A 21,625-nucleotide genomic window follows, 5' to 3' on the forward strand; every position below is an offset into this window, starting at 1 on the left:
GCCTTCTAAAGTGCTTTCTAGTTTATGTTTATTTCTTTTTTAATTTTTTTTAATTAAATTTGTGGCAATTTTCTTATGGCAACGCGTGCTGTGGGAATTCCTGCACAGGCCTGCAGCACGATTAGCTCCTGATTTAAAACAAAACAAACCAGGATTAGTGGTTCCTCAAGTTTGCAAGCCTTAAAATAGCGGGTGGCATGGGGCTGGCGACTAAACCAAGCACAGCGCAGCAGTGCTGAGGAAGCGGCAATGGAAGAGGGGCTGCCGTCCCCCTAGCTATTGCAGCTTTCACGCTCTAGAGACCCTATCCCGTGGCCTCTCCCTCAGGTCACAGCCCCGAGGAGAGCCATCCCCAGCCACGCGACCAAGTTCCGCAGGCGATTCTCGGGTACTGACGCGGGGGGGAATCTCGTAAGCGCCCCTCCCGCCTGGTGGGTGAGCGAAGGCGGCCTGACCCGTTGCGCGGGTGCCGACCCTTATGCCCGGGGTGGCAGCAGCTGCGGCGGGGCGGGGCGGTCCCGGGAGGCGGGCGGCGGGGGCGGGGGCGCGGGAGGCGGTGCGGCGGGCCGGGCCGAGCCGGGCCGGGCCGGGCCGAGCCGAGTGGTGGCGGTCCGCAGAGGGCAGCGGCGCTGCGCTCATGTAAGCCCGCGCCCGCCGCCGCCCAGCGCCGCAGGGGTCGCGCTGAGCGCCCGCGCCCCGCAGCGCCTCTGCTCTTACCCTCGGTTTTCTTTTTTTTTTCTTTTTTTTAAGAGGAGAAGGGCGAAATCCATCCTAAAAATGAAACAAAATGTCTGAGAAAATGTCCAGCTTTCTGTACATTGGAGACATCGTGTCCCTCTACGCGGAGGGCTCAGTCAACGGGTTCATCAGCACGCTGGGGTGAGTGAGGAGCTGGGGCGGGGGTGGTTGAGGAGGGGGGCGGTGGATGCCGCTCCGTGCCGCTCCGTGCCGCTCCGTGCCGCTCCGTGCCGCTCCGTGCCGCTCCGTGCCGCTCCGTGCCGCTCCGTGCCCGGTAGCCACTCGCGGGCGGGCAGCGACAGCTGCAGCACAGGAAGCGGCCGGCAGCGCGCGCTGCCGCCGCTGCCGCCACCTCGTCGACGGCGAGAGGAAAGTAGGAAGTGATAAACGAGGGTAGAGGGGAGGAATGAGAGAAGTTCTCGCACAGGCCCGGGGCAGCGGGGCCCAGCCGGCGGCGGTCCCGGCGGGGCGATTCGGCACCGGCGGCGGTGCCCGGCGGCGGCTCTGCGCGGTGCTGGCCGTGCTCACCGCAGCTCCTGCCGGGGCTGCAGCTCTGGGCCAGCCCAAACTGGAATGCCCGGCGTTCGCCAGCACCCACTCTGTAAAAGTAACCCTGTGCTGTACCCAAATGCGTTAATATAGTCGTTACTTGTAAGTTGTTTGTTTTTTTTTCTTTTTCCGGAGGTTGGGAGGGGGCTTTATTTTGTTGCACGTCTGAGAATTTTTGACCAAGACATGAGGGACAAAAGCTTTGTGTTCTTGTTCACCATTGTAATCAGCTCTTCAAATGTGCATCTCTTTGCTTCTGGTTTGTGTTTGCCTGAAGGCTTATCTGCGGCTGTTAAGGGTCAGATATTTATGATCAGATATATAATTTCATGGGGATGCTTTTTTCCATGAGCTCTTCTTTCTCTGCGAGGTGAAAAGGTGTACATTAGATGTGGCTGCTTCGCTGAAACACTCCCACTTGCTTCAGTTTTTTATTAACAACGACCACATTCAATCACCTTCTCGGAATTCAAGACAGAAAACAACAAGGAATTACAATAGGAATACATGGATATCTTTAAACCATTGCATGGTTTGGTTGTAGTGACATGTCTCAAGAATGCAATGGTTCCCTCTGTTATTTGTAGGAAAGCTACAGTACTTTCGGTGACTTTGTAGCAAGTCCAAAGCAAGCACGTCCTTAAACCTTTGTCAGTGGAAACATCTCCTGTGCCGCATGAATTGCAGCAATGCAGTTGAGAAGGCAGCTCAAACTCTAGTTGAATAGCAGTGGTGTTTGCTGCTTAAACGTTAGCAATACCTTCAGCATAGCAGTTAAACATGCTAAGGCTGATCTGCTGCCAATTAACCTGTATATCAATGTGTATCACACCTGTGTGTTGTGTAAGGCTGCCTGTGTCATGAGGTCTCTTCAGTAGGGAACTGTAGGGTGAAGCAAGGGCAGTATTAAAATGCAAACAATCACTATCTTAAGTTACTTGATGTGATACTGTTACAGGAACAGAGCTGGTGTTCAAGGGCCTTTTTATATTTTTATCTTACTTCCTATCCTTGCTGTTCACTCCGTGTGTTGCAAAGTGTTTTTCCATGGTTTGTTCCTCTATTTGTTAATTTTGTGCCTTCTCTATCAGTGACACTCTATTTTGTATCACATCTCCTTTTGTTTTGCTGACTCTTGTAATTTTAAATCCTATCTGAAAATGTTTGCTTTCTGCTACTGTAAAAGAAACAATATCACTGGATATTGTTTCTTTTAACCCCAGCATTTCTTTTATGTTAGTATAATTTGTTGTTGAGATGTTTGATTTTGCTGTTTGGTCTCATAGCTGGGTTCTGTTATCTGGGGGAAGCTAAATTGTTACCCTAGTTTTACTTTTCCATTATGTTGAGAAATGTTCCTCATTTCTGAGAACACCTGCTTGTCTACAGTCATTGACATTTCTACTATGACTGGTGCTTGTAAACTGCATGTCACCCGAATATGTAGCATTCTCTTGTCATGATCTTCAGACTGCTGATCCTCCCTTCGTCCCTTGGAGTTAGGGCAGGACTTTTACCTCCAGTTTGTAATAGATGGGAAGCCAAGATCAAAGCTTGCCTAAGGCACATGGGAGCTCTTTACCAGGAGAACTAACTGTACTCAGGCCAGCACTCTAATTAACAGACTCTCCAGGCTCTCTTTTAGCCTGCTAACCCAGCTCCAGAAAACTACCTTATATGAGACAGGACTCTGGCATGCATCTGTCTTTCTGTGGCAGGCCAGGAGTTCAAGAATGCTGATGCAGCTTTTCAATGCAGCTTTTTTTGTGCTCTGTTCCATAATGTAGTAAAGGCAGTTGCAGAGCCAGGAGGCTGGAGTTGAGGAGCTGAAGGCCTTGAAAGAAAAGTGAAGTCACCAGTGGGAAGCTCCCATGCCTGCTGAGTGGGAACACTGACCTTTCTGCTGGTGGTACAAGAGCTTGGACTGAAATTTAAAGTTGTGATGCCAAGTCATGTTGTCTGCACCAGCTATTGCAATTTCTGCCTTTGAACTGGTTGCAGGAATGCATAGGCAGGAAAAACAACTGTACAGGGAAATTCAGGGAAAAAAGTTTGCCCAGCTGCACATCTGATGTGCAGCTATTGCTGAACTCCTTCATTCTTGCAGGTCATCTGTTCACAAACATCTGAAATGAGGTGATCTTGTCTTCAGAGATGCCTCTTGTTCATGAGGTCAAAGTGGAGTAGGAGCAGGAGTGATTGCTTACTCACATCATTTGACTGTTGTGGGTCCCTGTTTTATTGCTTTTGCCTGTACTGCTCAGACTGTTATTCTCAAAGTCAGTGGGCAAACTAACTTGCACCTTACACCATTGAGTCCATCAGGTAGTCTCATGTGGTTACAAGAACTTAAAACCCAGCTCATTTCTAGTGACTGCACCAGGGAGAGAGTCCTGTTTATTTTAAGATGTCAAAGGCTAATTGTTTCTTAAACAAAGCGTGAGTGAGGCCAGTCTATAAATAAGATAAAAAAGTGCACAGCACTTCTCCAAGCAGAGGAGGTCTGTCACACCAGCGGACCTTACTCTTTGAAAAATCGAACCAGCTCAACAGCTTTGAGGGAGATTTCTAAGCAAAGGCTGTTTCATGCATTTTGTAATATTTTTTTACTCACTTGCTAGTGCAGAAATTTTCATATGCTCGGTTTCTCCAGGAAACTTAAAGCTTAGAGAGTGAGCTACTGAGATAGTGCAGGGCCAGATTAATATCTCCTATAATCTGAATGTAGAAATCTTCCTCTCGTGCAATTTAAGAGGTCTTAACCTCCTTGTTTAAGAGTATCCATGCCTCTTGGTCCTGTGTCCAGGTGAGCATGCTCACTGGTGCTAGGTGAAGCCAGGTGTGCCTTTCCACACTCTTCCTCTACAAAAAGGATTTGACAAGTGCTGGAATAGTGAGATTCTGTAAGTGGGACTCAAAAGGCTGGGGCAATTCTTTGAGCCGGAAGAAACCTCTGCTCTTGTCCTTGTCTCTGAACAGTTTCTTTACTATAAACAGCTATTGGATGTGAGCGTGAGGGCTCTGCTCTTAGATGTGATCCTTCTTAGTCAGAAGAGGAAACTGAACTTCTCTTTCGCATCTGAGGTTAGTACTGTAGCATGGGATGGGGGCAGGGAAGTCAGCACTCTTCCTCTGTCTGAATTCTTCCTCCTGTATCCATATTTTAGAAGAGAGTAGTGGTGCCCAGGTTTTGGAAGAAGAATCTGTCTCCAGGAGGGTGTTCCAGGCTGCAGATCCCAACTAGGGAGGGACACCTCTGGGTGACAGGTACAGAGAAGGGTTTTAGGGTTCAGTATTTTCCATTGTCTGCTGCTGGTTTTTAGGCGCTTGAGGTACTGAGAGTCCAGACAATCTCCTGCTTTTTTTCTGCTTGGCTTTGACCTTGTTCTAGGTTTGAATGCCACTCTGAGGTGCTGATGATATGTAACCTGCCTTTTCCAATCTTAAGGCTCTTGGAGCTTCCCTGCCTTTTCCTTTTTAAAAAGGAGAAAGCTTTTGAATGTATAAACTGATAGTCCTACAATTTAGAACAGAAAAGGAAACATTGGGGAAAAAGAATTTACATTCATGGGTAACTTTCTGCCATATCAAGATATATTTGGTACTGGATTATTGATCTGTGCTAATAATGTAGGATTTTCCCCCATTTTTGAGCTTTTAGTATGGTTTAGGTTTTGCAGAGTTGGAGACTTTATGTCCCACAGGAGGTTTGTGGCAGAGCTAGGGGATGAATCCAAGTATCTTAAGTTGTCCTAGACCAGCATCTGAACCTCGAGACCACTTTCCTTGACAATGATGTATACTGGGAATTAGAGCTGCTATCAATTACCTGTGGGTACAATGAAGGGAAAAAAGAAATCTCCACCAGAGAGGTGGAAAAAAAGTCATTAATGACAATGGCCAGCATCAGCTGTTGGAAAGTTTGACAACAGGCTTGTTAGTCACCATCAGTAGCTGCATTCCTGTTTCATCTCCATAAACGTACTTCTGTGCCATAGCAGCAAGAAACCTCATGGAACATAATTAATGGAGCAGGAGCTCCTGCTATGGTGGTTGATGATGAGAGATGCTGAGACTTATTTCTAATTAGCAGCAAAAAGTATGTTGTATTCAGACTCATTTTCTTTAATGTTGATTTTTATTAAATGGCTTCTCCTGCTCTTCAAGCAGTTGAAGAGCTTTCATATTTGAAAGGAGTGTCATGGTCTCCTTCAATGGGCTTATGTGCCTTAGTTGTCTTATTGGAGTTGTTCACACACAGATGTGAAAGCTAAAATGTGTCATGTTGGTAGCCTCAGGAATGGTGCACAGAGAAAAGATGTAGTGACTGATGATGTTTATGACACACCAGTGTAGTATTTTCATCAGTGCACTTAATTTTTTTTTACACTTCTCCCCAGCTATCTGGTCAAGGAAAAGAGCATACATCCTTTAATATATGTCCCTATTTCTTCTGCCAGCCAACAAAATGTAATTAGTCAGGAAAGATGAAAAGCCTGAGGAAAGTGAGAATGGCATAACTAGAATTACTCTTAATTTAATTCTGACACATATAGAGTCAGACAATGCGTTGAAGAGGGAAGACAAATTTCAACTTTCCTGTGGGCAAAAGTGTTTGTATGCTTGTATGTTTTATTGCCTAGGTACCTTTTCCTCCAGACTGACAGTACTAATGAGGTTTGATAGTTTTGATTGTGTGTTTCTTAATTATTTTTAAAATATGGTGTAGGATTAACTTTTTCAGAAATATGTTGTCTTCCTAATGCAAAAGCAATGGTCTGAATTCTGCATCTCCTTTGACTGTATTCTAACAAACACTTTTTAGCTATATAGTGTATTTCTTTTCTGTGATAACTTTCTTAGGCATAAGCTATATCATATGCATTATTAAATGCCTTCATTGATCTTACAATTAATGTCACATGAGCAGAGATGTAGACATATAAATACAACTCTCTATTTTGCCCATCTTACAATTCCATACATATATAAAATCTTATATCCTCTGTAATTATCCACTCACATTAGCAATTAGGCACCGCTCCAGCTTTGCCATTTATAACGACCTTATTTTGATACTCATTTAAAATATTCAAACAACAATGAGATAAATAAACAATGAGACAAAACTTTCCACAAAGCACCCTTATGGGAATGCAGCAAGTAATGGGGCCTGGAGGGAGTTTATTTGTTTCAAAAGTTTTACTTGCGCACAGAACACAGCTTGGGTGTGAAGGAACATAGAATTAGACTTAATTATGGTATTATGATTTATGAGACTGTATGCTAAAAATGTAATATCCTTGGTTCAAAGGGCTCATTATCAAACAGAAGTGGAGAGAAAAATGGGGTTAGGGAAAGAAGCAATTGATTTAATGAAAAAGTGAGTTTCCCTATAAGCTGTGTGGTAGTAATGGGCATGAGAGGACTTGGATTTTGAATTGAGACGAGTAATGTGGCTGTTACCACTTCCGTAGGTCTCAGCTGGGTGGTGAGTAACATGAAGAGTAGTCAGGAAAGAGAGGGGAGATGGTTAAACTTACATGACTTTAAGTCTGATTTAACTTGTTTTTTCATAATAAAGTTATTAACTAACCAATCTTTACATGGTTCTCTAAAAATCAAGAGTATCCTGTATTTTGAAAATGCCACAGAAGAAAGAGTCAGGTCAATCTTTGACATCCCCAGCCTGAAACGTTATCTCTGAAGAAGCATGTGAACCTTTGCTCAGTCAGGTGTTTTACTGCACAGAAAGATGTTTGACACCAGCTGCCCTTGGCCCTTAGTGGTGCAGGCTGCTGCTTCTTGGCTGAAGTATGAGCCTGTTTGTTGGGCTTTGCACATGTCCTTTGCACATGTCTTCAATGCACTTGAAAGTCTGGTTTCTGCTTCCTTTGAAAGGACATAGAATCACAGAATGGTAGGGTTGGAAGACACCTTTAGAGATCATCTAGTCCAACCCCCCTGCAGAAGCAAGTCCACCTAGATCAGGTCACATAGGAACGTGTCCAGGTGGGTCTTGAAGACCTCTAAGGAAGGAGACTCTCCAACCTCTCCTCTATACTGAACAGCCCCAGTTCCTGCAGCCTTTCCTTGTATGAAAGATGTTCCAGTCCCCTAATAATTCTTGTACAAAATGGAGACTGGTGAAATTTATATGAATTTGATATAGTGAATTAGGGATATTTACGGAAAAATGGAGAAAGGAAAACAGTAGTTCAAGATTTCACTTTTTTTATCATCTATGTTGTGTTTTGCCACATATTCAAAGATGCGTACTTTAATTGTATTAAGGACATAAACCCCCTTACAACTGATTATTTTAAACTTCCGTTTGTTATTTGTAAATCTGATTCCATTCAACTAATTGAATCAGTAGTTCCACTGCCACATAGATGTGTAGATACTTCCTGACATAGGTCCTGGTTTCAATTGTTCGTAATGATGCTAAGCCTTGAATTTTTGGACCCAAGGTACGTGCTTGAGGCTGAATGTTTTTGTGTGGAAAGTTTCAAGGAAAACGTTCTGTTCTGAGAACAGGAGAAGCAAAAATGCATTGGTTATCCCTGTTTTAGAAAGAGGACCTTGTGGCTGTGTGTTGAGAACCTCCTTGAGCTGAAAGCAGTGTCTCCAGACTCACTTCCCCTCCAGCATGAAGGGTTTGTCCTTCTCTATTCCTTTGGAAATTTGCCCAGGTTCTGACATCAGTGAGTTGAGGAAGGTTTTCATTCAGACTCCTAAGACCATGTGGGCTGCCTTGGTACCAGCCTCTTGCCAGGGTGCAGTGGGTGTTACTTGGCAGGGGCAACTTCTCTCTGCTGGCACTGAGCACCAAGAGGCCCTAACCTGATCTCCAGTTCACAGGTTTTCCAGATTCCTTTCCTAAGGGACACAGGAAAGCTTCATCTATTCAGCTGCTTTGTGTCCCCTGTCTCTGGAGGACTGAAAATAATTTCTGTTTCTCCTAGATTGTTTCATATTTGAAGTGAATTAAACTTAATCAAAGAAATTACATTCTAGCGAGGCAGTGAGTTTGACTGCAAAATTGGAGACAGAGTTAAGGAAAGCAGAAGACAGAAAACACAAGCTTAAAATGTGTTTGTTATTCATGTCTTGTAGTAGGTGTCGTTTGAGATTTTTAGGGGCTGTTTTGGCTGTGGTAGACAAAAAATTGCTTCAAGAGTCTCATTACTTTAGTGCTGTTTTTCCGTCTGTCTTTCTGTGCCTGAGTCTCTCTCTACCTCTTATGTTCATTTGTTTGCATTTTTTTGATTTCTATTGGGTAGAAACAAAGCATTGTCCAAAGCATATGAATTTAAAACGTTTTAAAATTATTGCTTAATAGTAAAGGCAAGAGGACCCTAAAGTGTTGCATACTTGCAATATACCCAAGAATGAGATGCCCATTCCAGAGCTTGCAGTGCTGGTTCTTCTGCTCAGGTTTATCTTTTGACTTAGCAAGCTAAGTGAATTATCATTATAACCTTGGGATGGATTTTGCAAACCATGTCCATGAGTGCTTTTTCCCCTCTTATTATTGCTTAGTAGCTTGAAGTGCCTCTTTAGGTTGTTGCTGCCACATCAGTGAAGGCATGGAGATGAAATTTATATGAAAATACTTGGCAGAAGAAGACTAGGAAGAGCATATCCATGTATGGTTGTTGTTATTTGACAGTATAAGCTAAGCTTATGACAGCTCTTCTCTGTAGAAAGAATTGACATTAGAACAGTAATCAAGTTTTTGTTCTCTGCCCTCTGGCAGATAAAAATCAATGTCATTTATAAAAAAATCCAACTAACAGACCCTGAAACAAGGCTTTTTACATGAGTCTTAAAATACAGGAACTTGTTATTATCTAGTGCTTTGACTTTTATCTTGATTTTTCTTTTAAAGACTCGTTTGAATTTCAAACAGCTTTCTTTTCCCCTGCAGTTGACACACAGAAGTTAATCAATGTTGCAGGGGCAGCAGAATGCATGCAATCACAGGATTAGGAAAACAGCTGCTGAAACTCGTGTAAGCCCCAAATTTTTATACCTACTGCCCACTGTTAAAAGACAGCAACCCAGTCCTTAGGATTTTTCTTCTTTTTGGTGTAAACTTGTTGCTGGTATTTCTGTGTGTGGAGCAGAGGTAGGTCAAACACAGGAGGTTCTGAGTCACTCAGCTGCCTGCCTGCCTCCTGAGCGTGCTTTGAGCAGCAGGCACAAGACACTGAGGCATCCCCAGCCACACTTGAAGGATGTGTTTCATTTTGGTGTGGGGAATTTTGCCTGGCTCCAGTGTGCATCTACGTCCTGATGCCTGTTAAATTTTGCATAGTTGTATAGTCTTGAGCACTGTGATGTGGAATATTTAGCTTGGCAACTTGAGAGGGCAGCTGAGCTGAATGTGACCAGTGTAGTTTTGTCTGTAATCTTGTGATCTCTTACATTACTTGTGAAGTCCCAACTCCCAGGGCTGTATGAATTTTTGAATACCCTTAACTTCTCCCGTGTGGATGTGGAAAAGAGCTTGAAAACAGCAATGGTCACAAATGTAAAGTGTGTAAGAAACATTCTGAATTCAGTAGTAATTCTCTTCCACTAACTTAAAGTCAGAGCACATGCTTTGCAGATGTGAGGGGGTAACTGATTGTATGTGAATACTTGAGGCTGGAAACAGTGCTTATTGCATGACCTTGTTGATCCCAATTTGAAGCTAGCTTGGCTTAGATTTCCAGTGATATCCTCAGTTATTCCTGTTAACTGAAACAGTAGCGTGTTTTGTTAAAATACTTTCAGTCACCTTTTCTAATCTGGCAAATATTTTTTTAATTGTTCGTAATAAAGAGAGAAAACAAAAGTAATATATTTGGGAAGACTGGATATCAGTTTAGAAAACACTTAGAGCAGATCTTTGTCCAGCTTTAGGTGGTGAAAAATGTGCAAATGCATCACTAGGAAAGTTTCTTTCTTCCCATCAGAGAATAAAAGTTTTAAGACTACCTGGAATTTAATTTTAAATATTCTTTTACTTAATGAAACCCAACAAACCACATCAAGTGAAAAAGATTAACTGCCTATTAGTAGTATTTACTTTAATATCTTGGACAATTTCTGAGTTAGGTTGTTGCCTTTTGCTAAGGTAGACTCAATTTCAAGAAATTGCATCGTCCTCTCCTTACTGTCTGCCACTTACCAAGGTGCTGGTCCATGGACTTCAATCCTATTCCAGATTTGAAAAATAGATTGTAGTGAGTTTGTCTCTTTACAGAGAGTTGAAAAGTCAGGGTTAAGTGAAGACTTTTATGGAATTTCATTTTTCTAAAATTAGGTTTTACATCAGGCTTGATAAAGTAAAAATCAGGTAAGGCAATGTCTGTAGTGCATCTCAGGTTGAAGACAGAACTTAGTAAGTCAAGCTTTACTGTCAAACAGGTTTTATAAGTAATGAACTGATGTAATAAATAGTTTGGATTTTAGAGTGGTTGTAAGAACAGTAAAGCTGACTGTTAAAGTGAATGCAGGAAGTCCAAGTTTCAAATAGGATTTTTAGGTATCTTCGTAGCTATTTTGACATATAATTTCTGTCATTGTACTGTTATTTATAAAGAGTACTAGAATACAGAAGCCTTTAAATGATAAAAGTACAAAATGACATATAGACAATTCAGTGGATTTTTTTTTTTGTGGATTTGATCGTGAAACCATTCAGAGGCACTGCTGTGGACCCTGGACAGCTGCAGGATTTGGGTTAGAGATATGCTCTGTTTGTGCTAGCAATGGCTTTTCTTGTAAAAACAAAACAAGGTCAGGACCTGGCAGGCAATAAGTCTTGTCTGTATTAACTTTTGTAGTTGAACAGGTTTTTCTGCCACTGAATGGAAGGACTGATTGCTGTATTTCCGCCCCTGGATGTAATATCTAAGATATAGTAAAATCATGACATATGAAGTTTGAATACCTTATTTGAAGCAACATTGTGTATTAGTCTGGTGAAGTCAAACTCCTTGTCTGTGGGACTGTCATTTGGTTCATTTCCTTTCTGTGGCAGATTAAGCTGCCCACTTGGATTGGGCTGCTCTTAATAGAATCATTTTAGTTGAGTAGAGCTGGATGTTGGACACTGGTTTGAGTTTTCAACCATGGATCTAAAATATGTTTAAAGCAAAATATTATAAGAAGCAGAACAGCAACTTGCACGAGGTTGTTGACAAGTTGAAGAATATAACCAAAGATGCCAAGTTCTGGGTCAGTGCTAATTGTATAAATGTTAGTCTGGTAAGATGTTCAGTGCCAAGTTGCATACATTGTTTTGATTGGTTTATCTCACAGTAAGCCTGGGAGTGTTGTGACTAGTTGTGACAAAACTAGTTAGTTTATTAAAGTTTCCATGTGTCAAACGTTTGTGGTGTTTTTTTTTTTTTAAATTATATATATATCTAAAGGTGCAGAATGATGCTTCTTGTTGTAAGAAAAAGGCGTGCTGAAAAGAGTTTTATACTTGCTAGCATTATTGTCATGCTCATATGTCAGGTGGAACCTCATTGATACTGCTAAGTATGATTACTGTTCTTCATTTGTAATGGCAGTAAAAGATAAAACACTCCCTCCTTTCTGCAACCAGATAGCTGAAGCAATAGAAGTCATGACCTGAAGCACATAAACATGATAAAGCCTGAGTAAAAGCTGAGCAGTGTTACCTAAGAAGCTTCTTAGAAGTTCAGCATCAACAGGGCAAGCTATACAGGTCTAAGTGAGTAGAAGTACAGAGAATATAGGACAAAAACCTCAGTTATAACCAGAGAAAACCAAATATGTTGGCCCAAGAACAATAAAAATGAGTGAGCTACAGAACACTGCTTTCTCTGAAAACTGCAATCAAAGAAATTCCTGCTGTTTGATTTCTCCTGTGTCCAGGAAAACAAGAATTTGTAAATTCTTTCTGAATAAATGATCAAGAGAATACCTGACATGATCTCAGACTTTTCTTCATAGTGGAAACAGGCCTTAAGTCTCCAGAACTGACATCATCGCTCATGACTAATGGTAACCTGGTCTCATGAGATGGATCCAAACTTCTAAAATGGAAATTTGTGACTGGTGTTCTTGTGGAGCCATGGTGCAAGAAGAAATCACAGAAAAAAATGTTCACCCTCAAAAGAGATCAGAGGGAATTGACGTGATTACTCATAGAACTGGAAGCCTTGCAAATAGAATTAAAACAATAATAATAATGCTGTCTGAAAAAAAGAACTGGGTATATCAGGAGGAGACAAGGCAAAGAGGCTTCCCAGTAAACACTTTCTGTGATTTGCTGGTGAAAGTGAAAGCTTTTATGAGCAGCAATTAAAAAATGTCTGGGCAAGTCTGAGAAATGAGCAGGCAGTATACCTGCTCCTGAACAGTAAGGCGGGTCAATGGGACTATCAGAAATATTTTTTTTTTTTGTGGGCCTGATCTGTTTTTTTTTTTCACAGAATATAGAGGAAGAAAGTTATGGATTGCTTTGTGTTTGAGCCTTAGCAGAGACTTGACTTCAGAAATGATCTTGCTGATCACTTTTCTTGCAAATCGGTTATTCAGGTGTGGAAACACAGGTAAGAGAAGACTAAGAGGAGTTCAAAAGGTCAAAAAGCATAATACAATTTTTGAAGTACCTGAGGAAAACTCCCGTTTGGTGCTTAAAATTTCAGAGATTTTCATTGCAATTCATCTAAGGAAGAAGTACATGGTTGGGACTATACTGAGGTATCTTGAGAACAACTTCCTCTTTGGCTGTAGGAATTAATAGGGCTGTGCTTTCACAGGCATTCACAGGTCTGGGAGCAGCAGAGTGACCTTCATGCATCACACAAATGAATTCTTTGGAGGTTAGTTGCAGATATTGCCTTAGGCAGAAGATCAAAGAATTGTTCAAGGAATGACTGCTGGAAAAAAGATCACTTTTTGTTTCCTTCTCATAATTTGCAAAACCTACTGAATAAAATGCAAATCTCCTGAATTATTCACTTGAATGTGTTGTTCCTCAAATGGACTTCAGAGCACCCAAAACCTTTCTCAGGAGAGCATTTGGGGAGATAAGTGGCTCTTGCAATGCATCTTGAAGTGTAGCATCCCTTCAGAATGGCAAGAACAAGGTTTTCTAGTCACATCAGTCAAGCTTGTACTTTAGAAATGAGGTAGTACATAGAAGGTTGGATTTGTTCAGAAATTGTATTGTGACTTTGAAACTGCTGAAATTAGGGGGGCTGCAAGAGTCATAACTGATTTGAAAAAAGTATGATTTGCTGAAGTGTAAGCAGGATGTGGAAAATGGTGCAGGAAATGTGATTTTTGCAAGACAGATAAAAGAGTCCCAGTGCAGCAGTATCTTGTGGGGGCATCGATGGAGTGTGTTGCTGTTTGTTAGTTTTTTTTCTGCTAGAGGATTGATAGTTATCACTGTCCATTGATATAGTCATAGTCTTATAATCACAGATTTGTTTCACAAAGGTGTCTGATGCCTGTGAATTAAGCTGGAAATAGGAGAAACTTTGCTGAATGATTTTTTGTAGATCCAGAGTCAAGAAAAAAAACTAACTATGGATCAAAGAAAAACTTTAAATTCAAAGTATTTTGCTAAGCCTTTGAGTCTGTTGGCTTCCATAAAAGATGCATTGTCTTAATGTGCCCACAGTCTGACAGATGTGGTAGAAAGGATTGATGTGGACTCATACCTTCATCTGTTTTATTTTATAGATTCAAGGAAGTTGGGACACTATATCCCATTGCCTTCGAAGGACTATAAACAGGAGTGGATGAGAATATAAATTATACTCCAGAGTTATTTTGTTTCAGTATAAAGCAAATCTCTTTATTATGAAGAATTTTGGGGTGATTTTTGACTGCCATGGTTTAGGTTCATCCAGGAACAAAGGACCACGATCAGCCATAAGTACTGAGGGCCTTTGGACAGGGAGGGCCCACTCACGGCTTATGGCTGTGGGCAAAATAGACAAGACTCTTCAACTTGGGAAGAAAACCCCAAAATTAATTTAATCTGCCATGAACCAAAGACATAACAAACAAATATCCAACCGAAAACAATACAGAGAAGGGTAATGGTGAAAAGTGCAACCAGCCCCTTTAAGGTCCCCTTCCCCCCCCTCTTCCCCTCTTCCTGGGTTCAGGCACCTGATCTCAGTATTGTTACCTCCTCTCCTGAGTGGTGCAGGGGGATAGGGAATGGGACCTTCAGTCAATCCCTTCCTGATGGCTCCTGCTACTTGTCTCACTTCTGGGGAAGTGATGATAGGAAGGAGGAGAGATTCTGGTCTTTGCCCAGATTAGGGATTTATCTCAGGAGACTGGTGATTCCACCACTATCTAGTCTCTAGATTGAAAGTAGGATTCTTTGGGGTAGACAGTGCATGTGAAGGGATTGAGGATTGCCTGGGAGAAGCTCCACAGATTCTTTATAATGATGTAGACGTAAATGACTTAAGATTCTTTCTGTAAAGGCTGAACTCTCTAAGGAGAGGTGATAGACAGGACTTTATAGTGCCCCAGCTAGCCAGCAGCTCTTTGTCCTTTGAAGGTGGTGGATTTTCTCTTTGAAGGCTGGTGTTCTCACCTTAAACTGGCACTTGAATGACTAGATGAATTTCCATGTGAAAGGATTTCCGATTCATACCAGCCTTAATGTGGAGGCTTCTGCTTTCAAATAGGTCTTGGCCAGAGAGGATTGCTGGGGCACTCTTGGAAGTCTTTTATTTTACTATTGCCACTTTTGCTACTGTGTGATAACAGGAGGGGAAGTGGGATACTGGTGCCATCCTTGCAGTGATGTATTTAGTACTTGCTTGCTGATCAGGTGTTTCTGGGCCCTGTATTGCCACAATAAGTCTGCAAAGACTCTGATCCAAATGCCAGTTGAAAGTCTGCTCCACAGCCATGACAAGATCTATACAAAGTTAGTTGGCAGGAACTTCTGCAGAACTTTGGAGAGTGTAAGTGCTGTGCTACTTTTTTTTTTTTTCCTAATTTCAGGATGACAAGTTAGGTAGAGACTTTTCTTTTATATAAACACTGAGGTTTATATACAAACAAATAATTATTTTTGGTGCTCATTTCCTAGAAAAAAATTAAACTGGAAAGAAAAAAATAAACAAAAATATTCTCTTCAGATTGAAGTTTATAAAAAAGAAACCACAAAGGCTCCAGCTGACTTCTAATTCACACAATTGTTAACACAGAGCAGCAGACCAACCAGATGAACTGCACATTGTAAGCTGCAGGAACAATTTGTACTCCTTTTAAGTTGCCAGAGTAGTGAGCAGTACATATATGCAGTAGAATAAATCCTTATCTCCTCTTTCCAATTTTCTAAGAAAGGTTATCCATTTAGTTTAACCAATATCCGTTTATATCTTAATGGATCACAGGAGAGCACATAACTTCTGATGTCTTATTTAGGACATTACACTGATGGAAGAATTTTTTTATTGAGTAAACTGCAGTATTGGAGATTATTGTGCCTTTTGACTTGGTGAGTAGTTTTTCAAACCACTGAGACTGTGAGTATACATTTACTCTGCAAGCTGTTTTTTATCGGTGGCTGCACATCACTGTTCACCATCAAAACAGTTTATATGAGTGCTGCTTAGCACTCTCTAAGCAATATGAGTTCATATGCTTAAACAATTTAGTAGATGATTTGTGCTAACAGAGTTGACTGTTGCTTAGAGACAGTCAGGCTCTGAAAGGTTGTAACATGAAATGAATGAACTAGCTGAATATTTACTTTTTCCCTTTCCTGCATTTGGGTGAACTTAGTCCTTTTATTCAATGTTGTGGTCTATGAGTCTGGTAACTCAAAAAAGTGTCAGGTTACACCTAAATGCATGCTGTTCTATGTCTATGTGTCAAACCATAAAGACAGTTCAGCTTCAGAGAGGTACTTGGGGCAAGGGTGGTAGCTATGATTTCCAAGCAGAAAAAAAGCTTGAGAAGAAAATATCTGTTTTAGCAGGAGACCTGACCTGCCACTCAGACTGAAGCATCTCAATGCCCTCTTAAACGGAAGTGTTAATCAAAATATAGCAGACTAATTGTTTATATGAATGGATAAGATTATCCCAGACAATGTGGTGCTCTTTGACTAGGAGAAAGAACTCTGTAAACCACACAAAAAACTACATCACGGAGATAATAGATTGACTTTTTGATTTTATCATAAAATCTGGAAAGGTGATAAAAATGGAGCTAATTTTTGGGTGCGGTGCTGTACTATTTTTTCACATCAGCTTATAACAGAGAAGCATTATTTACTAAGCAGAAATGAATAGGGAATTGTAGGTAAGGCAGTGAGCAGGGTTTTAATCTTAATGTGCCAGGCAGTGGGTTAGTTTTGTGTAATAATGTGTCCAAGAGGGTTGTGGAGTGATAAGAAAAAGGTTAGAATAGTTTTACTGTGCTGAATATTATTGCACAATATTTGAGTGACTTTAGTAGGACTTTTTAAATGGGGATTGTGTAAACCAGTTAGTTTGTTTAACTTGGAACCAGATGTGAACTTTGGAATGCTGTTTTGTGTTCAGGTTCCCCTTGCAGGGAAACTATCCAGTAGCAGGGCAGCCTTACTGCTAGGAACCACTGGGGCATGGGTATAAACTTAAGGATCTCAGTCATGCTGATAATTGACCATACACTGACACAAAGAAACAGAATACACAAAGTACTGAAGTGTAATGCTTTCTTCTTGTGAAAGGCTGATAAAATGTATCACACTTTTTTTTTTCTCAATTAAGAAATTGAAGAAAAAAGTAGCCTGAGAAAGCTTACATCATAGCAAAGGGAAACAAGTGTCTTTTCATTGCATGCCTCCATGGTCCTCACTGCAGTGGTCCAGAGTTGGTCATGCAGAAGTAAATAGTAATGATCACATTCTCAAAAACTCACCACATTTTCACCTTCTCCAGTGCTAGCTGCATAAGTCTTCTTCTGACCGGGTCCTTCATTTTCTTCTTTCACCGCTCATAATGTTTTTTCCCCCATCACTTCAGCAGGTGCAGGACTCCTGCCTCTTTGTGCCACATTGCCCCAAGGCCTTGGAGCTCTGTTACTGTTCTGTCCCACCAGCTGCCTTTCTCATATGTCATATTGTGCCCTTTTCCCACTCACCCATTGGTTGAAGGCACATGTAAATCAGTTGTGGTCATAGAAAACTACTTGCTGTAGCAGGGCATGCTCAAAAACGCCAACATTTTTTCACAAGTTGCAGTCAGGGCTCTGCTCTGAGATATTCCCTCTGCAGTGCCTCCTGCCTTGCAGCACTATAGCAGCTGCTTACCCAGCATTGTGTCAGGTTCTGGTAGTGAATGGAGAAGGGGAAATGACTTTTTTTTTTTCCCCCATGTATACAATGAAAGGAAGCACTGTAATAAACTGAGTGAGGTAAAAAAGCTTTCCCGGCACATTACCTTCTAACACTTCTCTATCCTGTTTCTCTGTTTCAAGTCCCACTAGGTGGGACTACGCTACGGGGAGGTGCTGGGGTGAATGACATCAAGGCCTGGCCTCCTCACATCTATTTCTGCCCCTGCTAGCCCCTCGGACCTGGACTTCCTTGGGCAGAGTGACTGGGAAGCTCCTGCTCACTGCTGGGATGCAGTTGTTGTTGTAGTGCTGTAGGCTGTGGTGGAGTGAACTTGACAGAGAGGCTTCACTTTCTCACTTGGTGAGCAGGGCTGTGGGGAAAGCCTCACTTTGTCTCTTGAGGGGAGGAAGGGCACCTTTGCCTGTTTGAGCAAGAGAAGTTCTTGTATACTTTAACACAGTGGAGCCAGCATAGAGCAGTGCTGTTTCATTGCTTGACATAGTGAAAGGAACAATAAAGTGTCAAAGTAAAGTAGAAGACAAGGGGAGTAGGTGGATGGGAGGGTAGAGAGAGGAAATACTTGGAGATGTTTGCAGTGTTTCTTCTTTTGTTTGTGGGGGATCTGACTCATAATTTTCAGAAAAAAAGAGAGGGGTTTGAAAATTGTGAGATTTATAAAGGTAATCATGCATGGAGTCATTCTCTTGGTCATCTGTTTTTTGAGCTTTTGGAGATGGAGGACATTTTTCATGTTTCTCTGGGTAGTGCTTGACAGCAAGGAACCTATGCTCTTTTCAATGAAAGTTGAGAGTTTTTTAATATATATTCATACAGCTTCAGGAAGCAGACCTATTGAAAAGATACCAAAAATCACAAGATTTGGAATAAAATATGTGATATCATCACAGTTCTTTGAGTTGATTGCTTTGACTGGAAAAACTTTAGCAACGCGAGTTACTTGCAGCCCTCAAGCTGTTTTGCCTTTGCTTTATGAGATACATACTTTGACACAGGAGGGAGAAAGTACGTGGTATGTACCTAGATTGTGTTTGAAAATAACAGTGCTTTGCACTCACTGATCCAGGAGGACAAACTAGGCTCCCTTTTTTGTAGATAAAACATAGTTCAATTCTTTAAAACCCATGGATTTTATGGGATTGTAATGTATGTGTAGAGCAATAACACACTTAAAAGGAAGTTGAATGCCATTCTTCGACTTATTGTTTTACTGAAGTCTAACCTTCTCTAGAAGATGTGATTTCTTTGTTTCTCGGCCAGTTAATTCCCAGTAAATGTATGTAAGTGGTAAAAGACTCCAGTTCTCCAAGTAGATAGTGATTTTTTTTTTTTTTCAGGCATTTTTCCTCTGTTACAGTGTTAGGATAAACTGTATGAAGAGACCTGCAACCATTTCCTTCAGCTTGAAAGAATGCTGCAGAACTGGAGGGTTTTAGTTTAAGAGGCCAAGCTAATTTCTTTGTAACAGAGCTTCTTTTTAAGACACACCTTAGTAGGTGATCTAACATTTGGACAATTGACAGCACAGCCTGAGAGCGTTCAGCAGTGTCATTGCTCTGATATTTATGTCGTGCTACAAATCACACCCTGTCCCAGCTCAACCTAATGTCAGTACTGAGAGCACAGGTGGAAATACTAGGTCAAAGATGATGCCATTTTCCAAAAATTTTCAGCTGCCTCCGTAAACAAAAAAGTATTCACATGTGCTCTGGGGTGCTGCAATACAATGATCTGTATCAGCAAACTGCTAAGAGTGTTTCCTGGTGTGATTTTGGCATTAGTGCTGCAGGGACAGGGCTGGAGGGTTTCTGGAGGCTCCACCTTTGCTTAAACAGTGAAGTCTGCTGCGGTAGAGATGGTGTTTTCAGTGCCACTTGGCTTCAGACCCCAGGAATATTCTTGGTCACATTAAATTGGGTGTCAGTGCATTAAAACCAGATGGTACACCAATCTGCATAGTTTTCAGCTTGAGAAGGGTCTGAAGCAGTTTCCAGGTTTGAACCTGCTTAATTTATGGCATTTTTCCCATTTTTAAATGCTAGGTATGAAATATCCACACATGTGGCACAGCAATGCATTATCTGTTTTTTCCACCTGTACCTTCATGCTCTTTCACCATTGTGCTTCGGGCTGCTGTTTCTTGACTCTCCTGCTTCCCACCCCTTTCCCCATAGAAGAAGCGTTTCCAAGCATTTCCTCTTCAGGTTGCTGCTTAGTGCTTGTACATGTAACTCTTAAGTGAGCGTGCACAGGTTGAGTGTAGGTGTGGCAAAAGGCTCCAAGAGCTGCTCCCAGCAACTGGGAAAGCATCTCTGAGGAATCTGGAACAGCTCCCAAAATGATCTCTCTTGGTAGGAAACTGACTGTGCTCAGTTTAAAAACAAGTAAATGGAGTCACTGTAATTTTTCAGATGCTTTTTGTTTGGAATGTATTTTTTAACTTGCTATACGAAACAGAAAAGCAAACATTATAAAAAATACCTGGCTCAGCTGCAAAAATCTATAAACATTTATCATTGCAAAATGAAAAATAAAAAAAAAATTCTTTTGTTGAGAGAGTGTGAATGCATGTTGTTGTGAAGTTCCCTCTTATCCTTTTAATAGCTATGCATGATTCTTATTGCCATCAGTGACTCACTCCCTTTATCAAAGGCTGAGCAGACCTCATTCATTGAATTCCAAGTCACTGTCCCTGGAGACAGAAGTGGACACTGAAACCAGCAGCGAGATTTTGGAAGCCAAATTGGATGTTAGGTACAAGCTTGATGGTGGTTACATTGTTAAATTGAAAGCTGTCTACTTTTATTTGAAAGCAAAACCAGGCAGCACTGTACTTCCTGAGTGCTATCTCAGCGAGAAAGTGGTTGGAGAAGGTTCATGTTCCTGATGTAATGCTCAGGTTTGACCCTAGTGCCAGGATATAGCATACCATGTAGAAGGGGGCTGCAGGCTGGTGGGGAGTCTAAAGTTGTGTTGCATGGCACAATAGTGCTTACTGGCCTTGAAGACAGCCTCTGGGGCAGCTGAAGGAAGGTACACTAAATAATGTAAAAAGCACTGCATCAGTTGCTGTGGGATTCTACATGTTCACACTAGCTCAGGACTTGTCACCATTTGAAGGCCTTTGAAATGAGGCAAGTCCTTTCTTCATTTGGTGTCCTGACATATAACAATGTTTGTAATATAGAGGATTTTGGTATCTGTATTATCTAAAAAAAAAAAAAAAGGATTTTTATTTCAACTTTTTTGCTTAAGTTAGGGACATGAGGTTTGCCATTGCTGTGTGAAATAAAGACTGCACAATGTGTAAAATGTCAACATTTGATTAAGAAGTGTTTTTCCACGCACATTTTTACGTAGTATGACATCAGTTTGTTTGCCAAATTCTTACTGTTTATATTGCAAAATGGAGAAGGAACTTGTTTTGATTTCCAGGATCTAGATCCCAAGTTGTATTTGCAGGACCAATAATTTGTGCATATGTATTTGTGTATGTATATATTTCTGTACGTATATATTAGTCTATCTATATGTTATTGTCCCAGAAATTAAGTTCACTAGAGACCTTACTACAGTAGCATTTCTAGTTGATTCGTCTACTTAACAATACTTCTACATTATCCTGTTTCAGCCAAATGTAAGTTTCTCTCCTCTTGCTTATGCTTCCTTTATACCATAACCGTTGCTGGCTTGATGTGTAGGTGTGAATGCCTTCATTACCATTTTTGGTGATGAAGTCAATTTTTGATCACAGGACAGATGTTGGCATTTCTCAACAGTATTTTTCTGGGTAAACCTTTCTCTCAGTTTTCATTAAGTGATGCTAACAATGACAAATTTAGCCTTTACAATTCCTTTTGTAAGGGCACAGTTCTTCAATACAGTCCATTCAAGAGGACGTTCAGAAATATGTACAACTTAGTTACAGACAAAGCTGAGCAAAATGAACAAATTCTTCTGATGTAAACTGAATGCAGA

At 41.2% G+C, this 21,625-nt stretch overlaps 1 protein-coding gene across 4 annotated transcripts in view; it reads left to right on the plus strand.

Annotated features, from left to right (window-relative positions):
• Positions 1-595: 595 nt before the first annotated feature.
• ITPR2 (inositol 1,4,5-trisphosphate receptor type 2) overlaps positions 596-21,625 on the plus strand; it is a 262,685-nt gene continuing 241,655 nt past the window's right edge. For 2 of the 4 annotated variants that reach the window (XM_062008731.1, XM_062008738.1), the window contains exon 1: positions 596-879. In XM_062008731.1, the coding sequence (XP_061864715.1) occupies positions 788-879 (92 nt within the window). In that variant the 5' untranslated portion in view covers positions 596-787. Of the gene's footprint in view, positions 880-1,195; positions 1,390-12,749; positions 12,870-21,625 lie in introns of those variants that run through there. The other 2 variants (XM_062008748.1, XM_062008754.1) reach the window with 2 other exon arrangements.

This window comes from Colius striatus, chromosome 1 (genome assembly GCF_028858725.1).
Source record: "Colius striatus isolate bColStr4 chromosome 1, bColStr4.1.hap1, whole genome shotgun sequence".
In the NCBI taxonomy this organism is placed as follows: domain Eukaryota; kingdom Metazoa; phylum Chordata; class Aves; order Coliiformes; family Coliidae; genus Colius; species Colius striatus.